Source organism: Taudactylus pleione, unplaced genomic scaffold (genome assembly GCF_031769625.1).
Source record: "Taudactylus pleione unplaced genomic scaffold, aTauple2 ptg000129l, whole genome shotgun sequence".
NCBI lineage: Eukaryota > Metazoa > Chordata > Amphibia > Anura > Myobatrachidae > Taudactylus > Taudactylus pleione.
This window is the reverse complement of record NW_028284531.1, coordinates 11,517,307-11,538,204: the sequence shown is the minus strand read 5'-3', so window position 1 is coordinate 11,538,204 and position 20,898 is coordinate 11,517,307. Positions and strand designations below refer to the sequence as shown.

Here is a 20,898-nt window from a genome sequence, read left to right as displayed (position 1 = left end):
TCCTAATATATGTAACACATGCTGAGCTGAGTCCTGATCTTTAAAGTTTGTATGACAAGGAGCTAAATATAGTAAAAAAAATATAAACACATGCAATATATTTCAGAGGCATTTGGGAGATCCTCTTCAAACTTGCAAAAACTAATTTATGAAATCAGAAGACTATAATGAATGCTAAATGCTCCCTAGGAGAAGTTCATGTCTTTCCTAGGATTCTTGCATAAACAGAGGTGTTTCGAGCTAATCTGAAAGAGTGTCTTTTATGCAGTGCCATCAAAAAAACACTCTTTAATGGAACAGACAATTTGATATCCACAGTGAAAAAGAGGCCTTGTTTGTGCCTTACACATTGAGTAAATTATTAAAGAGTGGTTTATCCTTGTAAAAATATTATTCCCCAATGTTCTTGTAATACTGCCAAGGTCACTGAGAGTTTAGCGTTAGAAACTGAAGCTGGGTAAATTATTCACACTGAATCTGGGTTACCCATGACACGTGCTATTGGATAGCTACGAGCTACAGTAAGATTGAGGATTTGTAATGCGTTTTAACAGCGTACACGTGTGTTTTTGAACCATGCAAAATGCATTAAAAAATAAACATACTTTCAAAGACAATTCACTACTGTCCAGTTGACCCACAGTGGGCTTAAGCACAAGTGATTATGGCAAATGTAGGTGTTCGGAAAATAATATATAAATGTGATCATGATTACTCCTAAATATATTAGTACCAGTGAAGTCTCTGTGTGCAAATAAAAAAGTGGTGAATATAGGTTGTCACTTCAAAATTGTCTGCGTCTTGTCATATAGATGGATTGTTAATATTCAGAGAGGCCTGGTGTCTCCCAGACACAAGGTAAGATCAACATGTCACTTAAGGTTTATGGCGTAGCCCAGATGCTGTGAAAACAAAGAACACTGTTTGAAGTCATACCCAGGACAATATATATTTTATAGGAAAACCATTTACATAAGAATAATGCTTTACATAATGCTTATTTGAGAAGACCTATGTACATATTTATAATCAGTGGGATGAGCTATATGACATATGGCATTTATAATTAACAGTCTGTATGAGAACATAGGGAAATTACAAGTCTCCATGAACGATGACGTTATTATAGATTTTCTGACCACAACTTATTTTGAAAAACAAAAGACAGGGTTATAAAATTGATCAGTACATACTTCTCTTATGGAGGGGTAGAAGAAAAGAAGTGTGATGAGAAAGAGAGACTGTGTGAAAATCAGGGAGCTAATCTGGAAAATGATTAGGCCTTGGATGTCAGTCTGCTACTAAAGTGTTGTCCATTTTCTAGCCACGTAGAGGTTACATGAAAAAGTATGTGAGTGTGAGTTTTTTATTTGTTTTTATTCCTGATTATTTAAGAGAACCATTTGCATTGTTTTTCTGTATCTTATTTTGTTATCTTTCATCATACAACAAATCACAGTACATCCATTTAATAACATTCTGTCCATGTGTTCTTAAATATTTTCAAGTCAGTAAGACTTGGTTCATATAATGCTACATTTAAGACAAATAATTGTGGAGATTACATGAAATCTTATTAAATCAGATTGGGATTTCAACTGAAGATGTAATTAGAGTGTCAGTTTTGAAGCCAATGTTAGATGTAGCAGAAGTAGTTAATAGTTGACATGAGCTTTGGCTTGGATCTTCCCACCAAGTTTGGATCTCATAACGAAGCAAAACATTATTTTTCATGGACATCTATTTTGAGATGTTTTGCCTCCTTATGAGATCAGAACTTGGTGGGAAGATCTGAGTCAAGACCGAACCGCTCATCTCTAGGTAATAATGAGTGTGAACAATCAGTTTGAGTGAGTTTGATCATTTTTAGATAGACCTGGCATTTTTATTTTGATTAACCCTATCTCACCCACGTGTCATACATGCTGAAGTGGAGCTTATAATGACAGTGGACCTCATTCAGAGGCGGTCGTTAGATGCAAGCGGTCGCTCTGAATGAGGGCGTCCGCTTGCATCTTGTAGTGCCGCCTCTTGGTCGATCGCTAAGCTGTGGGTTACCACCCACAGCTCTAGCGACCAACCAGGGTGATAGTCGCGATGGTCAAGACCATTGCGACCATCGGGGCTTGCGACGAGACCCTAAGGTTGGGTCTCGGCACTTGCAAGCCCCAGGGAGCTTCCTGCTCTGATCGAGCAGGAAGCTCCCCACTGACATCACTGCTGATGTCAGTGGGCCCGCCCCCAAACGGCAAGCCGTCCTTCGGGAACGCCTCCGTTTGGCCGGCCATGCCCCCTGCCAGCCTCCCAAATGGGGCGAGCTGTCACTCACCATCGACAGCTTGCCCCCTTTGGTGCGAGACCCCTAGCGACGGAGTGCCCGTTGCTAGTCGGGTCTCGCGTATGCGCACGTCAGAGCCGGCTCCTACGTGCGCCTGCCCAGTGGGGGAACATCGACCCGGTTGCGAGCGCTCAGCGCTTGTGACTAGGTCTGAATGACCCCCAGTGACTTTTAGTATGTTTTTCCTCCATCAATTTATCGAAAGGTGAAAGGATAAGACATTAATAAAGATAATTTGGAGAGATTTATGAAAACTAGTATAAAAGGGAAGAAGGAAGTGATGCCCACAGAACTAGTCAGAAGATGTGCTGCTGCTAATCATATGTCAAATGGTATTGGTGGTTAGTGAGCGGTAGAACACTGTGTACAGTGATATGAAGACAGATAGTTTATGCTGCACAAGTGACAGTTGTGGTGGATAATGGCTCTGTTACCAGCGGCACTGCAGAGTCACATATCACTTTCAAACACCCGTTCACGCTGCATGCTGAAACTATATTTTGTTTATGGTGTCTGAACATCGAACACATAAAACCCTCCAGGGGCATGAGATTTATGTTTATTATACCTCTGGAGAACAGTAATATATATTGATTGAACCAATAAGGAATGGTGTTTGTGCATCACTGTGGCTGCTATACATGATAATTGGTTATTATACCATTATTAGTGGATTCTTGTATTTACATATTTTACCAGCTTTATTTTGCTTTTTTTTATTTGAAATTCTTTTATTGTAATACCTTTATTTGATGTGTAAAATAAAAAATTTCTCACTTTTGATGTATATTTAATAAAAGTATTTTTTTATTTAATAATATTTTCTTTACCCGAGTGCCCCCAAAATTAGAGTTTCATTTTCTAAAAAATATTGTGCAATTATATACGTTCACTCTCTGGGGAAGCACCTCCACCTATATCTCCCTTATTTGGGATTTCATTTGAAGCTAATATCGTGGACATATTATTTAGGGGCCTATTCATCATCACTTAATTTTTACAAAAGCAGGTGAAAATACACATTTTCACCTGCAATTGTAAAACTTAAGTGTTCGGGCCATTCATCACAAAGGTAAAGCAGGAGATATCACAGATATCTCCTGCTTACCTTCCTCTTGCAGAATGGCCCGCTGTCCCCATACATTAGTATGGGGACAGAATTCATCAAGCTCCGAAAATATTTTTTCGGAGCTTGATTGTGGTAGCATTCGCCATCTTCAGATGGCATTTGCTACCGCTACCCGCTCCTTCCCTATGGGAAGGGTCCTGGGTCGCGAATAGGGATCCTTTCAGATCCCTCTGCCTCTGTCTGGCTCCTTCTGCCGGATGTCAGGGCTCTTATGCGCATGCGTGACCTGTAGGTCAGGCACGTACACTGCTATCGCGAGCAGTGAAAAGATTCACTGCTCCGACAGGAGCAGTGAAGCCGCTCGTTGGGGCAGCTGATTAATTGCTTCGGCGTCCGCAGCGAGTCAGTGTGTTAATTATCGGGGTCCGTTCGGACCTTGATAATTAACATCTTAAATAGGCCCTTTACTGTGTTATTTTGATCACCAATAGGGGTATTAAATATGGGTGCGATAACATTGTTTTTTTCGTTGATATCGCACTTTTTAACGTTTTTGCGTTAATATCACTTGTTTTAGTTTTACACCGTATTCAATTTCAAAGACTTATCGCAGTTTTGAAAAGTCTTTGATAAAAAACGGTGATAACTTTTCACCATTGAATAGGTGTCGAAAAAAAGTGCAGAATTGGGGTTTAGGGGTGCAGGCTTAAAAGATTGATATTAAAAAAAGAACTGTGTCAAAAAAAGTTTTAAAAAAAATAGGGACACCCCAAAAAATTAATTTAAAAATTGGGTTTCAAAAAAAAAAAAAAAAGGGGAAAAAATTGTTAAACAGTAGGTAAATAGGTTCAGGGCTATTCTGCATGTATGCGGCAGATGTTTTCTAGAATAGAATTATAGCGGCAGGTGCACAAATGCAGAATTTTTAAAAACTTACTTTAGGGACATCAAAATATGCTAGTACCCATTTTCATGTACCCCAAATTTGATGGGACCACTTAAAAAAACGAAAAAAATAACCTAAGTGCTCTTCTGCATCACTTCTTCAATGTCGAGAAAAAAAGACCTGGTGTGGCTATTTAAAGCCCCGACTTTCAATTAAAGGCTAAAATGGGGGTACCCATAGTGTTCCCCCATGTTTTTACAACTTTAGGGGGGTCTTACAATTATTTTAAGGAAAAATTTGTAACTTTACGCAAATCCAACTTCGGAGTATCCCGTTTTCGTTAATTTGATATTGAATACGGGGATAAGTGGGAGCGCGCACCATACCTTTACGCAGAAAAAAACTCCGATATGAAATGTTAACTTCGCCAGGGAAGTTAACCTTTCATATTGAATACCCCTCCTAGTGTTCAAGTTTTTTTCCCATTTTCCCCTTCCCCGGCAATCTATTTTCTAACTTCCACTAGAAAAAAATAAGACTGACAACACCAATAGAGCAGGTAAGTTAATGTAAGACCATGCTATAAATCTGTGGTGTAACAACAGCCCCCGAATACCCCGGGGTGGCTTGGGGGTTGGATTAAGGGGGGGTGTGCGGGGCAGTGGCTGCAAAACGTTGATCGCAATCCACCGGTAGCTCACAGAGCTCCCGCCTGTAGATCACGACCAACTTGCCTACAGCAACTGTGAACACTGGCCTCTGATGCGATCAGAGGCTAAAGAATCCTCTGATTGCTACAGAGGCCAGCATTCCCAGTTATGCAGTGTGTGGGTGATGTGAGGAGCCTGCACACCTGATGAATCCAGTTAGATCCAGCCAGCGGCAGGGAAAGCCCTGATGGCATGGAGCCAGCGGTGCCCAGCATGGAAATTTAAGTACTGCACAGGTATGTGCGGGGCCCACTGGGGGCTGTTCTGCACTGGGAGGGGGCACTAGTACTGGGGGTATTGCATAAGGGGCACTACTTTAGGGGCACTGCATAAGGGGCACAACTACAGGGGCACTACCACAGGGGGCACTGCATAATGGGTGCTACTACAGGAAGTACTGCATATTGGGCACAACTACAAAGGGCACTGCATTAGGGGCTCTATACAAGGGGCACTGCATAATGGGCACTAACCTAATACACACAGAGTTTACAGGTTATAATAACCTATGTTCCCAATAATCTGGTTTTACACGGACATAGAAACTGTGCCACCTGTATTGAGCTGAGGTGATAGACTGGCAGGAGCGGAGAGGAGGATTGGTGAGGCAGATCTTCATGGTGGGATGTAATGGGCATTACTGTGTGTCATAATGTGTAAGGGTCATTACTGTGTGGCACAATATGCTATAAGGGGTATTATTTAGTGTGGCATAATGTGTTATAAAGAGTATTACTGTGTGGCATAATGTGTTATAAGGGGAATTGTTATGTGGCATAATATGTAAGGAGTATTACTGTGTGGCATAATGTGTTGTAAGGGGCATTACAGTATGCCATAATGTGTTGTAAGGGGCATTATGGTGTGGCATAATATGTTATAAGGGTATTACGGTGTGGCATATGTTATATGGGTATTACGGTGTGGAGTAATGTGTTATAAGGGCCATTACTTAGTGTGGCATAGTGTGTAAAGGGCATTACTGTATCACAAAACCACACATCTTTTTCTGGAGTGGCGCGTGCAGAAATACATCTTTTTATTTTTGTTTGGATATTTTGTGGGGAGGGGTTTGCCAGAAACTTTGATTTGGCAGGGGGGAGCAAAATTTGTAGTTATACCACTGCTATAAATGCCAAGGTAGCTTCATTCTTCTGACCCCTGTCTGATTTTGATTCTCTCAAACTGATTTTTTTCCCTTGCATTTTTGACTATTTACTTGGATTCTGATTTTTGGCTTTGGACAACATCTAGGAATTGTATACAATGAATTCCTGCAAGTGACATTCACTCACATTCACCACCTGTACCATATGTGCGTTCATATCACACGCCTTATAAAAACTGAGTATGTGCTTCAACTCTAGGGATGAATAAGAGCATTCACAGGACGAAAGAGTTTAAAAGTGTAATTCATGTGACCAGAAACAAACAACCCCAGTCAAAATGTGAAGGGATAAGTTTCTTGTCATGTCAGTTCCATCCATGTGTCACTGTTGACTTTAACCTGTTTGAATGGTACCAAGTTGCTGCCAAGGCTAGAGTGTGTATTTGCTTCTGAGAAAGTGTCTCTGGAATGTAAAGTGTAAGAGTAGTGCGGGGCATATGAGCTCGAGACTAGCACCAGGGTTGTTACTGTACATTTTTGTGATGTGAGTCAAGTAGTATGAACATAAGTGTAGTCTCTGAGGGACACCAATGAGGTCTTGGACCGAACTTGTTGTTAACCAAAGAATGGAATAAGGTGAATTGGTACTTAGTGTGAGCTCTAAGGGCCTGATTCAGACCCGCTCGCAAGCGGGTCGATGGCCGGGCAGTGCGCACGCGCAGCGTGCGTGAGCCCCGGAGCGAGCGAGAAATCACTCGCTCCGGCACTCGCATCCAAAAGGCGCGGCTGCCGATGTTGATCGACAGCTCGCCCCGCTTGGTAGGCGTGTCGGGGGGGGTGTGACTGGCCAAACGGAGGCGTTCCCGAAGTGATGTCAGTGGTGAGCTTCCGGCTCTATTATAGCCGGAACTCACTGGGTCTTGTGACAGACAAGACCCTACCACAAGGGTCTCGTTGCAAGCCCGATGGTAGCGATAGTCGCAACCATCGCGACCATCATCTGGCCGCTCGCTAAAGCTGTGGGTGGTCACCCACAGCTTAGCGAGCGGCCAGGATGCCGAACAAAAAAAAACATGCGGCTGCCCTGATTCAGAGCGAGCGCTCGCTTTTTGCGAGCGGCTCTGAATCAGGCCCTAAGGGTGAACATAACTGTTCATAGGCAAATAAGTGAGTGAACTGTGCCAGTCCCACTGCACGCAACGGTCAGCTTTAGTGTCAAGCAACTGTAACTACTAAAATATAAGTATCCAAAAGTAACTAAGTGAACTGAACTGGAGTATGAAGCTGGGAGAAACAAGTGAAGTCCTATCTCATGTAGAATAAGAGAGATGGCCTGGTTCCTATTATTTTTAACTAGTGTCTGCACGCCACCACACTTGCTTTATCTGCTCTCCAAGTACATTACTGTTATTAAACCTACATATTTAGGGACAAATGTTGCCGATTCACTGACAGAGGCCAGAGGTGATAGAGAGTTAGAACCCATGTATTGCACCCAAGAGAATTCCAGTGTTAGGTGTGAAAGCGCTAGGCGGCGGGCCGTGGCTGGGACTGATCCCCTACTTCTCCAGGTACTCCCACAGTGCACAGATATGCCCCCGTCAGACACTACCCAGGCAGCAGCACATGGCATGATGCTGCCGCGGCTCTGTAGTATGTGGCATTGCCTTGAAGAGCGGCGGTTGAGACAGAGCAGCACGAGGGGTCTGAAGGCATTGGTAACTTATCTAGCGTGAGGGAGAGAGGGAAGGACAATACAAAGTATGAAGGGGACAGAGGGCAATATGAGACAGAGGGAGGCAAGAGCAATACATGGTACGGGGGGACACAATACAAGGCATGGAGGGGGGTAGAGGACAATATAAAACAGAGAGGGAGAGAACAATAATATGCATGGGGAGGTACAATACAAAGTATGGTGGGGAAGAAGACAATTTAGACATGGGGGGAGCAATACAATGCATGGAGGGGGAGAGGATAATATAAGATATAGAGTGGGAGGAGAACAATATAAGACATTTGTGTAGATATGTAGTTGCATATTTATGTACATGCTTTAGGTATGTGTACGGCTTTTCCCACACCCTTATGTATTTCGACCGCGCCCCAAAGGCGCGTGCAACTGTACCCCTAAGGGCACCAAAAAGAATATTCGCTTACCTAAAAAATTGTCCTCGGGCCGGCCCTGTCCATACATTGTGGGTCTTGACAGATACAGTACAGATACATTAAGTCAAATAGTGGCTTTAATTGTAATGGTTCTGAAAAGCTGCTTTCTTGGCCAACAGTTATCCTATTTTATGCAGAGCCCTCATTGAATAAACATTAGAAGTGCTCACAGATTTGCCTTTCATCAATCTTAAAATAAGAAATGTCAGGACGGGAACATTCTGGCTCAAGGAGGGTTAATATCCCCGAGATTCACAGTTAAACCAATCACAGACATTCTTAGGCAGTGATCACTTTCCATTGCACATATTTCTCTCCTGACAAAAAAAAAACTACTTTGAAGTTAGAATCTCCATTAACTTAAATTAAAATCTCTAAGGGAGTATACAGTTTTATTTTTGACTTAAATATGGCAGAACTCATAGTGGAAGAGAGATTAAAGTATTATTAATAAAGTTTAAAGAGAAAACATTAATCATGTGAAACCAGTTTTTTATACTCTCTCAGTAGGGAGTATTCCACCTTTATATTTCTGTAAATGTTTAGCACAATATATGGACATAAGTTATTATAAACACAATTAGGTTCATTTAGGCAGAGCAAGACTAACATTGTGCTGTGCACGTACTGTATAAGTGAGCATCTGCGCTTTTTTATTGGGGTTGTCCACTTTTGTCTGTGAAAGCTTACACTGCTGGGCGGTGTTATACTGCACATACGTGGCCTTAGGTCATACGTGCACACAACAAGGACTGAAGGGTGCAGAGAGATCTCAATATGAATAGATCTCTCTTCGCATATCGGATCTCCTTCCTATAGGAAGGAACAGGCTCGTGGGCTAATGGCCACAGAATTTACCTTCCCATACTAGTGTGCGTCCTGTGCTGTGTGCAGGAGTTATCAGTCATATCTCCTGCACTGCAGCAATGGTGAATGGGTACGTTTCTTAAAATATACAGAAATGTTTCGACATGTATAATGGACCCACTCACCTTGATGAACAGGGCCCGTACTAGTCATTAGAACCTTAGTTGGGAGTGAATGAGGGAGAGAAAATGTGTATAATTGCCCGTATGCAGCATTGCACTCATCTCTGTGGTTAGACCAGACGTAGTTGTACGTTTCATATCTGTCATCATCATCAGGGCTCATTTGCACCAGCCTATACCTGGCGCAAAATACATGTCTGATAGCAGGTACAATACGCATATGCACAATACTGCATAGCCCACATTTCTGTCTACACGCCCTCTGACAACTTAGCCTACGTGATAACACCCAGTTATGCCCCATCAGCTGCGAGTGGAGATGGAATTGAGTTGTACATTATTGTACATTGCCTATACATGCGCCTGTTTGACCCCGTACAAAAACATGTATGATACGTCTGCACATGCAGCATAGCATTAGCCTCTAAGTGTGTGTCTGCACTGCTTGAAATTAGCATGTACATCATAGAACGTACATCATATAAGTGCTATCGTCACCCCTGCAGCTATTTCAATTTATTCTTCTGAAAATCTTTTTTTTTTTTTTTTAGAAACTGTGAAAAGACAGCATCCAACCTGCACACACAAGATCCACCGCAGTCGTTTAAACGCTGTTATTTTATTTCTTTCTGTAGTTCATAAACAGACGTTGCGTGTGGGATATTTACACAGTGCCACCGTATATGACCCTTATTATTTCTCTTCTCAGGACCAATGCAACAGAGCCCCCTGTGGCTAAGATGTTGGGGAAAATGAAAGGTTTTAGATTTATTAAGCGGTACATTTTGAGCTGAGAATGTCTCAGGATGACTCTTGTTCCAGTCAGCAAGACGAGCAATAAATAAACACACTTTACTGTTTTAGTACAAAGACCTATTCAAAATTACTTTGTGTATTCACCATCTCGTTTCATTCTAAGGGCTCTATTTATCAACATTGTTTTTACTAAAATAATGTGAAAAAGGGTGTTTTCACACCCTTTTCACATTATTTTAGTATCACCTATAGTTATTACAGGGCAATTGGAGTAGAATTCATAAAATTCTACTCCAACCCCTAAGTAACACTTATTTTTAGTAAAGCAGATCACATTTCCCATAATTGTAATGGGAAATGTGATCCGACCAAAGTTACTAAAAATAAATTGTAAAAAAATACCGGGGAAAGCCTTGTGATAATAACGCCACCTGGAGGTGGCGTTATCCAGGGTCTCCCCCGGTTACCGGCCTCCTGCCCTGCTCTAACGGGGAGAGCAGAGCCGGGAGTCGGTCCCTGTAATCAGCTGTGTGGTCTAAACAGACCGCAAGCTGATTACTGTAAAAAAAAAGTAAAACAAAAAAAGTAAAAAAAAAAATTACTTACCTGACTCCAGGGACCGGCGATCGGGCCTCCGGTGATGTCTCCCCTCCGGTCAGCTGGTCTCCCACAGTGCACTGCGGCCCGGTCATCAGGTGATCGGGCCCCAGTGCAGTATGGGAGATCACCTGACCGGAGGAATGGAGATCATCACCGGAGGCCCGGAGCGTGCAGGTAAGTGTAAGTAAGGGAGAGGCGGGTCGCAGGGGGGGAGGGGGGGGTCGCGGGGGGTCCGCGATCGCGGGGCTTAGCGTCAGGGGAGGGGCTAAGCACCGGAGGGGGGATAGCAGCGGTGACCGGTTGGCGCATGCGCGGGCACTTAATCACGGTATTTTTTGCAAAAATACCGTGATAAGGCTCCGAAGGGGATTTGCAGGGACAGAGCTTTATCGCAAGCTCTGTCCCTGCAAGGGATTTGTAGTAAATCCCTGTGATATTGCCTGGATTCGCAATGCGAATTCACTTGGTAATATCACACTACAATCTGCATTACCAATGCGGATTGTAGTAAATAGAGCCTTAGATAACACACAATTATTGAATTGATCACTGGGATTTAATCAATGTTCCACTAAAGCTTTTCTATAAATTATTATTATTTTGAAAAATGATTTATACAGCGCACACACATTATGCAGTGCTTTACAGAGTATCTTTTAGAATCTTAGTCATTCAGTAGAGTGTACAATATATTTCCTATCACGTATACATACTAGAAGCTAGATTTCGGGAGCGTTAGCTCTTTCAAGCCAATGCTAGTCTGTTTGGCCTGGAAATTTAAAGCAGCAACAATATTAATGCAAAACACGCGTCGTTAAGCATTTAATATTATTGGTACTCTAAACTTCCAGGCCAAACCCGCCATGAAGTGGAGGTTTGCAAAGCCACAGTTTGGAAGTTTCATTTTGTCAGAATTCAGCTGGTTTTTGGAATGTGGGATGAAACCGGACAACCCGGGAAAAATCCAAACACAAGGATAACATGCAAACTCTACTTGCAGATAGTGTGTGCCCCTAGGCCTAGTAGCTGTTATTGACACTGGTAGTTCTATTACCACCTCTGGGTGCAGCATAGAAATCTGTTTATGTTCTGTTTGTATTCCCAATATAGGGCCGTATTCAATTCGGAGCAAATAGCTGTTTTCGACCATTTTTTTTGCGAAAATTTCACCTGAAAATTTATCTTCATAGTCAATTCCAGTCCGTTTTCGCCTATGTGAAAAGTCAATGCACTGAAATAGGCAAAACTTTTTCTCCAGAATAGCAGGAGAAAAGAAGTGCAAAATCTATAATTTGGGGTGTAGATGTTCGGAAAACACTCAGAACTCTTGGTACAACCCCCCAAAAGGACAATTCACCCCAAAAAAAAGAAATAAAAAATTCCAGGATCATCCTAAAAAATGCCTTTGAAATGTGAGGCAAAAATTAAAAAAGTGGGGGGACAACTTCAAAAACTAGTGAAATAAGCGTCTGGGGGTGCTCTAAGAATGGGCCAAGTGTTTTGGGATTGCAGGTGCTTGTATGAAGGAGGAATTTCTTGCCGATGCGAAACTAATTGAATATGGCCCATAATCGTTATTATGGAAGCACATGAGTAGTAATGCTTACAAGTTAGTTATTATAGAGGCATACAAATGAGAATTTGCTAGCTTCGTGTGGCTTTTTTTTTTTTTTGTGAAAATGTGCCTAAGTCCCAATACGATGCAACTAATTTGCTCCCATACATTACCAGGTTTTCAATCCAACCAGCCAGATTGGACAGACACCTGACAGATAATTGTACAGTGTATGCCTAGCATAAGATGCACCAGGAGACTGTGCTGATTAGTTTGATAGGTGACACTTGTATATCTGTGTGCCACTGAGTTTCTCAATCAGCATACAAAGTGCCACCATGCAGCGGCCACAGCTGTTTTCCACACCAAGGACCTGATTCAGACCTGCTCTCTAGCAAGCGGCCACTCGCTGCAGATGATGTTTCGCTAGTGTGCGCATGCGTGTAGTTCACAGTGCGCGTGCGCAAACTAGTACGAGCGATCAGAATGTGCTCGGTCGCCCTGCAGAGACAGCCCAGTGGAATGAGTGACAGGAGAGGCCGTTTGTGGGTGGTAACAGGAGCAGGGCAGTAGTAATGGGGGAGTGGAGTTGCGGATGCAGGCGTGCCAGAGTTTTCACGCCATTCCTGCAGCGTGCATAATTGACAGGCAGTGTCATGGTAAACGTCACCTGGTTGAATAATACACTGAAGTACTCGCAGTGTTTGCGGTAGGTTACAGTCAACCGCAAGCGCTGCAGTCAGATCCGATGGGACCCGATGTACCGATGGTTGTATATACTTCCTGGAGATGACGTACGCTAGTGACCGGCTAAGGACAGGCTGGTGGGAGTCTATAAACACAAAGTGATCGCTCGCCAAGTCATAGTGGGTGTGCTTATGCCTTGCCGTGCAAACCGCTGCCTTGACGTCACTTAGCTGAATTTCCATACGCTGGGAGCGAGCGGTCGCATCTAGTGAGCGGGTCTGACTCAGGCCCCAAGTTCCATTTACAGACTTAGTCGCACACAGATATACAAGTATAACTTATCAAATTAATTAGCACAGTCTGATTGATAATCGCAAAGACACCCGATGCTGGCAGAGTTTGCACGGGACCTGGTGGTGGCTCACTCATGCCAAGCATACCGCGCTGCTTAGCATATTGAGGCTAGATGGGAAAGGACACATTATTGCTACACATTGCTGGAACTGCATGCTAGTCTATACCTCTGTCTAACATGGATTGGAATAACAAATTTATGTATATTAACCCCTTCAATGCTGAGGGCTTTCTCACCCCTGTGCTGAGGCAATACAAAGTATATATTGAATTTTTCAGAAGACTTTGTAGTAAATCTTTTTAAACGCCAAAAACAAACACTTTCTGGTTCATGCTTCGGTATTAATTCATCATTCCTAGACTGAAACCAGCAGGGTTCTATGTGTATATTTGCACACAAAATCTACACTAGAAAATGATAATACAGTACAGTACATTTTCTGTCTTTCTTATTTCTACCATCTCAATTAAATACTAACCATGTGTAGGTATAATATTGCAGCACAGTAAGGCCTATCCATTTGTAAAAAGAGGAAATCTACTGCATTTAATGAGGAGATCCCTTTTTATTTGACAGTATATGGAGGAGATCTCGGATTTAGATCCCGTCCATATGTGGATCTTTGTGTGTGCGCTGTTTAAGTCACTGGGCTTGATGCAGAGGTGGACACTAATCGCGTCACTGCTATATCTTCGTACGTAGAGGATCTGAGCAGATATGCAAATGTCACCGCAGGCTTCTCAGATCCGCCAACTGCGTGCAAAGACGCACCATCGGATGAACATCGATCGCACCAACCTTACGGTTGCTCAGGATGTCCGTCGCAACTAAGCCGCCAGGGCCAGTACAGCTGCGTATGAGGACCCTGAAACGGTCGTGACACGCCTGCGTTTTTGTAGCCCCCGTTACTTTCCACAAAACTGCCACTGTCTGTCAGTCACTCTGGACCTCATTCAGAGGCGGTAGAACAGAGTGACTGGTCGTAGCGAGCAATGTTTTTTTCAACTGCGCATGCGTGTACATGGCAGTGCACTTGCGCAAGCCTGTCTTTCCAACAGCAATCCTCTTGCTCATTAATCATTACGAGGTCGTAGCTGACATTGACGTTTGTGGGTGGTTACAGGGGAAGGTGTTTGTGAACGGGGGTGGGGTGGTGCGGACGCAGGCGTGGTTGACCTTAAAAAGGGCGTGCATATATTACTGAGCGAGTCATCACACACGTCATCTCGTTGCAATAACGATGCTACTGCTCGTAGTGCTAAAGGTAGCCCAGGGTCTACCTTTAGCATTGCGAGTGCAGGCGATGGTTTCTGCCTCAACCGATGTTTGTAGGCAATTAACACTGTAACAGGTGTTAATCGTGCTGACATAGGTTGCCGCCTGCGACCGACTCTGAATTAGGCCGGAGAGATAGGAGGTGTGCTTTCATTGTTGTGGGTGTTTCCGCGCTTATGATGTGCGTTGCGACTGAGCGCTCATTTTGCATATTCTCGATCACTTTGGGTGCTACCGATCGCTCCCGAGCGACCGCCTCTCAATGAGGTCCTCTGTGTACTTATCTACATTGCAAGCGCTGTCACAAAACCATTGCAGCACATGTGCAGTAGATAAAACATCGGTCAACTGCGAAAATATCTGAATTGCAGCCATTCATGCATTAGCGTATACCTCTGAATCAGACCCTCTATTCCTAATATACTTCTGTGTTGTAATAAGCTATACAATGCCTACTTGTTTACATTTTATTAGATAAAGAGTATACAAAATATTTTCTTTTAATGAAATAGCAAGTTTGTAAGTCACATCTCCACTTCTCTAACCCCAGTTGCATGTGAGGCCTCCTATAGATTTAACCTAACACCCTGTTTAGACGTAAAGTAGTTAACTATAATAGGAGTTTGGCAATACGAGTTGACTTGGGCTTGGATTTCTACCCACGCATTCTGAGTCTTCCAATGTAGCGCAGATTGATGTCTTGCATTGTAGCAATCCATCTGTTGCATAAATCCAGTTACATAATGCTGCACACATCTGGGAACCGAGTGTTTCTCTTCCACCTAATGACTCTGAGCAGTGTATACATGTTTAATGTAAATCCAGACTTTGAACAAGGCTCCTGTGTGGTGATGTGAATTTACATCTGAAAACATTAGGTATGTAAGCATATTTTTATGTGATGTGTGCACGCAACAGAATACTGAAAACTAACATCTGCTAATGCAACATATGAAATTGGAACTAGAACCTCAAATTCTATTTTAAATGTATTTTGGTATATTGCTGAGGAGTCAGAGGAGATTAAATTGTACAGTTCTACCTTTCCTAAAAGGCCTGAATACCTCTGAAAACGGAGACAATAATCAGATTGCCTTCGACACACTGCCATACTTCTGTGAAAACTCAGAACACTTTCACAGTTGATATCTTTAACTATTATTCAGCAACTTATGCTGAAGGAAATTTTATTTGCTTAACTTTTATAATTTTACAAATTTAAAAAAAATTATCAAAACATGGTACAATTCTTTTTGTGCAGTATATACAGCACATTCTACAATCCTTACAATCAGAAGGATACAGTGTAAATAGTTTCCACTTAAATTAGGTTTTTTTATGTTTTCAGGTTTAGCACCACTAAAAACCCACATGCGTTTCACGCAGTCACTGCCTGTATTTTTCATTCTCTTGGGCTGATATCTGATCTGCAAATTCGTTGAGGCTGACCAAACACTAAATGATTTAAGATGGTCATAGATTTGGCTGATTGGAATAAAAATCTTTTAATAAGGTATGAATGTATGGGAGCAAATGACAATTGAGCCTTTGCTCCCAAACACTGGAAAACACACAAAAAGATTGTTCAGACAAATTGGTTATATATTTGATTTAACCAATTTGTCTGAATGATTGGTGTTGTCCGTTTTCCAGTGTTTGGGAGCAAATGTCAACTGTCATTTGCTCCCATATATTACCAGATTTCCGTTCCAACCAGCCAACTAGTTGATTAGTCGGAAAGATAATCTTTGGATGTGTGGCCAATTTTAGTTACACTAGTTGGCTGGTTTGAACGATAATTTGAAGGTGTGTGGAAGCAAACGATAATCGGCCGTTTGCTCCAACATGCTGGAAAATGTCAGAGAACAGTCATAATAGTTGGGCAATAATCGGTTCAGTATTCAGAGAAAGATAAAGTTGGACACTTCCTTCTGTTCGTCTACTTTTGTCTACTCCCCCCCCCCACTCCACAGCCCATCGATTTTGTGACAAGCTCCCCATCTCCATGGATCACAGAAATGATCTGCTTTGCAGGTCCCTGGTTACTGCTGACACTCTCCGCATCTCAGAACAGAGACAGCATCTCTTTGAATCCATGATGGCTGATGTGAAAGTATCTGACTAGAGCAGCTTCACGTTGTTTGCGGGATGGGAGCACTGGCAGAGATGGTAGTACTGTCGGTGCAGCCACCACCACCATCAGCTTTCCAGGCACTGCCCGTTCGGGAATAAAAGCCCTAAAGACTCCGGACAGTTCTAATGATTTCCGGACTGTCCGGGGTAATCCAAATTGGGTCGTAACCCTATCTCTGACTAATTTCTTCTCCAGTATTGCTGCATAGCTTCCAGAAGCATAGTTGCCAACATTTTAAAATAAATTCCTTAACTATGATAATCTCTTGAGGTATAAAGCCATGGAGTCATGCTTCTTCTGTATGTCGCTCAATAAATCATCCATCACCTTGGAGCAAATGGTACAGTGGCTGTGGTCTATAAGGCCCTACTAACAAGCATGGAATCATTGTACAATATAAGTGAAGTAAACCCTGTTTGGTTTCAGAAGTAATTTTCCTCTAAGCGTTGCTTGGCCAGAAATGGAACTGGCAACCAATTCTCCACTCCCTAATATCTGCCCCCAAGTACGCACAGCACCTAAATAAGAGAGGACTCTACAGACCTGATCATCTATCAAAAGAATGTGATATGACAATAGTGAAAAGATAAAGAAATGCATATTGCAAAACATATGTATAGGTGACATAGAGTAGCATGATTCCCCAGAGACACAGCACAGTCACATTGTTTATACGGGACAGATAAACCAGTTTGTATTACCTTTCACAGGACAATCCAGTGTAATATTCACTCTTGTTCTTGTCACCAAATTGTCACCCACGATGGCCAAAATGTTGCCGCCATCCAGGCTGGTGATGTTCCTTCTGGAGGATTGGATGATAGGTGCTTCTTTAATTGAAAGTGATAAATAAGACATGAGTTTCTGCTCAAACAGTTCTATGACATGTCAGTCTTATATCTCAAATATAATGCTCACTAATGTCACACATGGACATTCACTGTGGCTAAGGGAAAAATATTCTGTTGAGGTGGATCTTATAATTCAATCTTTGTCTATAATTTCATAATACAGAAGACATACATACATACAGTACATACATGTACAAATTCTGCATCCACAGATTAATGATGTGGTGCACTCTCTATACACTACAATTTGTAAGCTTCTAACAATGGGGAACAAAATGTAACTTATGGGGCTGTGGGACATGTTAAGTAGAACATAATGTGTATTCACATCCTGAAGATGAAAGTGTGATAGCACATGAAGCTGACCTGAAGCTGTGTTCAACTTGTACTGCAATGATGATAATAATAATAATAATAATAATAATAGAGCATTATTGGAGCACTAGTTTCCACTTAACCATTTTGTATCTTATATTAGCAGGCAGCAGAACCTACTGTGACAGCTGTAATCGGTAGCTAGGTGCCACAGCCGCTGACACTGTAACGTAGCGTTTTGCATGCAGATACAGCCGCAGTACCACACAGAACATAGGCATGCCGCATATCATTTTAATCAGCAGAAGCTGCTTGTACATTCTGTTTGCATCAAAGACGCATTTGAAGGTAACAAGTTGTACGAAAAGACGCTCGGCGCTGCAGAGTTACATGGCGCTCACACTTTATGTGTAACAAGACTTGTAGCGCAGGGAGGATGTGGACACATCTGTATGTCCAGTGCCACCGTATATATGGTCACAAAAACCACACCCCATTCATAGTCCACCTACAATGCACACCATTGGTGGTGCAGATTTGGAAACAAGAAAAGAAGCATGTACAGAAATAAATGTGAGGCAAAGTTGTACTCAGGCATCTGTGCTTGCGCTTGTTTACTATTAGTTATCATCAGTGTGGACATGAGTCTGCCCTACACTAGGTGCAAAAGAGACATCTCCAAACAGGCGTGTTTCTATTACATCCAGCTATGGATGGGTTAACCACCTACCTGATTAATTTTTTTAATCAATAACTGCACAGAAATTGTCGTGTTTTTTTATTTATTTAATTAAGTTAAAAGAGTATTTTTAAAACTATTTTTAAATATTTTATTTAAAAAAATATACCTAGAGGATGCACTGATTATGGCACCTTCAGTGCTTATGCTGCAATTTATTATTTGTTTTTATTGTGTGTTTATCTACTAATTTCCTTTTTTATTGCTAAGATTCCCAATCCCGGGAGTTAGTGTTTAAATATTGTTGCTAATTTGCACTTTTTATGTACACACTTGTCGATATATAATTTGTTTGATCAACAAACAACCATTCAAATGCTCCCATTAGCTATGTCTAGGGCAGATATTACAGTATGCTCCAAAACCTACACTAAATGTAACTGGCATTATAAAAAAGCAAACATTTCCCGGCTTTGTTTAATACAAGTAAGGAAATCAGCTGGTTTGGGTCTTACTGACATCTGTGCCTTTTCACAGGCGGCTTTTTTTCCCGCTATGTGGCTGAACACCTTACCATCCTCTCATTAGGAAAAGATTTCTGGACTGCACAACCTGACTATATATAATGGGAGATGCTACCTGATGAGACTAATTGCAGGCACAGAAACAGACAAAATCTCAGGTGCACAACTCCAAATTATTAATAATGTATATAAATGCAATAAAATGTTGCAATCAATAGAGGTTTTTAGCATAATCATGGCCAAGGTTATTATATATAGTCAGGTTGTGCAGTCCAGAAATCTTTTCCATATACTCCATTTAATGTGCTTTATTGCACATCTGAGGGAAAGGAGACGCCCTCATTCTGGACTAGCACCCTTCCTTATTGGTTTAAAAGCATGGAGTATGGTAATGTATATGCACACTGTATTAGGCACAATTCTAGGTAAGTCCTACAAGTTATATACTGTAGTGCAATTTTGGTTCATTTTTGGGGTGTGGGTCCCCCTGGATTGCGTTGGTTGGTCTGTCTCAGGGCACTGCATTATAACACATTTTCCTTTATAACACATTTTAACCCTTCACTGTGTGTCTAATATATATGTACTTCACTTTTTTATTTTCATTCTTTATATGCAGCTGCAGCTGCTCCTAACTATCTCTTTACACTGCACTTTTCTTACTATGGTGGTGCCCTGGGGCGGCTTAGCTGGGCCGGTTTTGGGGGTCCTGCGCTCTGGATTTGAACCTTAGTATGTTAGGGACCTACCCGAAAGAGGTTACCTGGATATGGTGGGTAGGCCCATAACCTTGGCCATGATTATGCTAAAAACCTCTATTGATTGCCACATTTTATTGCATTTATATATATTATTAATAATTTGGAGTTGTGCACCTGAGATTTTGTCTGTTTCTGTGCCTGCAATTAGTCTCATCAGGTAGCACCTCCCATTATATATAGTCAGGTTGTGCAGTCCAGAAATATTTTCCATATACTCCATTTAATGTGCTTTATTGCACATCTGAGGGAAAGGAGACGCCCTCATTCTGGACTAGCACCCTTCCTTATTGGTTTAAAAGAATGGAGTATAGTAATGTATATGCACACTGTATTAGGCACAATTCTAGGTAAGTCCTACAAGTTATATACTGTAGTGCAATTTTGGTTCATTTTTGGGGCGTGGGTCCCCTTGGAATGCGTTGGTTGGTCTGTCTCAGGGCACTGCATTATAACACATTTTCCTTTATAACACATTTTAACCATTCACTGTGTGTCTAATATATATGTACTTCACTTTTTTATTTTCATTCTTTATATGCAGCTGCAGTGTTCCTAACTATCTCTTTACACTGCACTTTTCTTACTATGGTGGTGCCCTGGGGCGGCTTAGCTGGGCCGGTTTTGGGGGGTCCTGCGCTCTGGATTTGAACCTTAGTATGTTAGGGACCTACCCGAAAGAGGTTACCTGGATATGGTGGGTAGGCCCATAACCTTGGCCATGATTATGCTAAAAACCTCTATTGATTGCAACATTTTATTGCATTTATATATATTATTAATAATTTGGAGTTGTGCACCTGAGATTTTGTCTGTTTCCATCCTCTCATTAGATAAAGGCCTTTTTGATCCATTTACCCCAGCTGTACTTCTTCATCTCCGCAGGGCATACATCCCCTTGCATGTACTGTACAAAACCACCTCTTTTCAAAGATATTTATTCTGCTTGGTTGGCGGTCAATAGGAAATTGGGTGGCGACAATACCAGCTCCAGATTTATTCCCATTTGGGGTAAACCTGATTTTTTGCCATCTCGACATCTCTCTGCCTGGTTTTTACAATGGAAATGTAAAGGATTGAGTGTGTTCGGTGTCTCAGTGCCATGTACGAGCAATTCTATCACCTGAGGCTGCAGTCGTG

The 20,898-nt window shown here is 42.0% G+C and overlaps 1 protein-coding gene across 1 annotated transcript in view; it reads right to left on the bottom strand.

The window, feature by feature from the left end:
- The window catches only part of ADAMTSL3 (ADAMTS like 3), a 536,839-nt gene that overhangs the window by 30,549 nt on the left and 485,392 nt on the right, over nucleotides 1-20,898 (bottom strand). Inside the window, exon 23 of the mRNA XM_088472851.1 lies at nucleotides 17,333-17,461. Within this exon, the coding sequence (XP_088328977.1) occupies nucleotides 17,333-17,461 (129 nt within the window). The remainder of the gene's footprint in view (nucleotides 1-17,332; nucleotides 17,462-20,898) is intronic.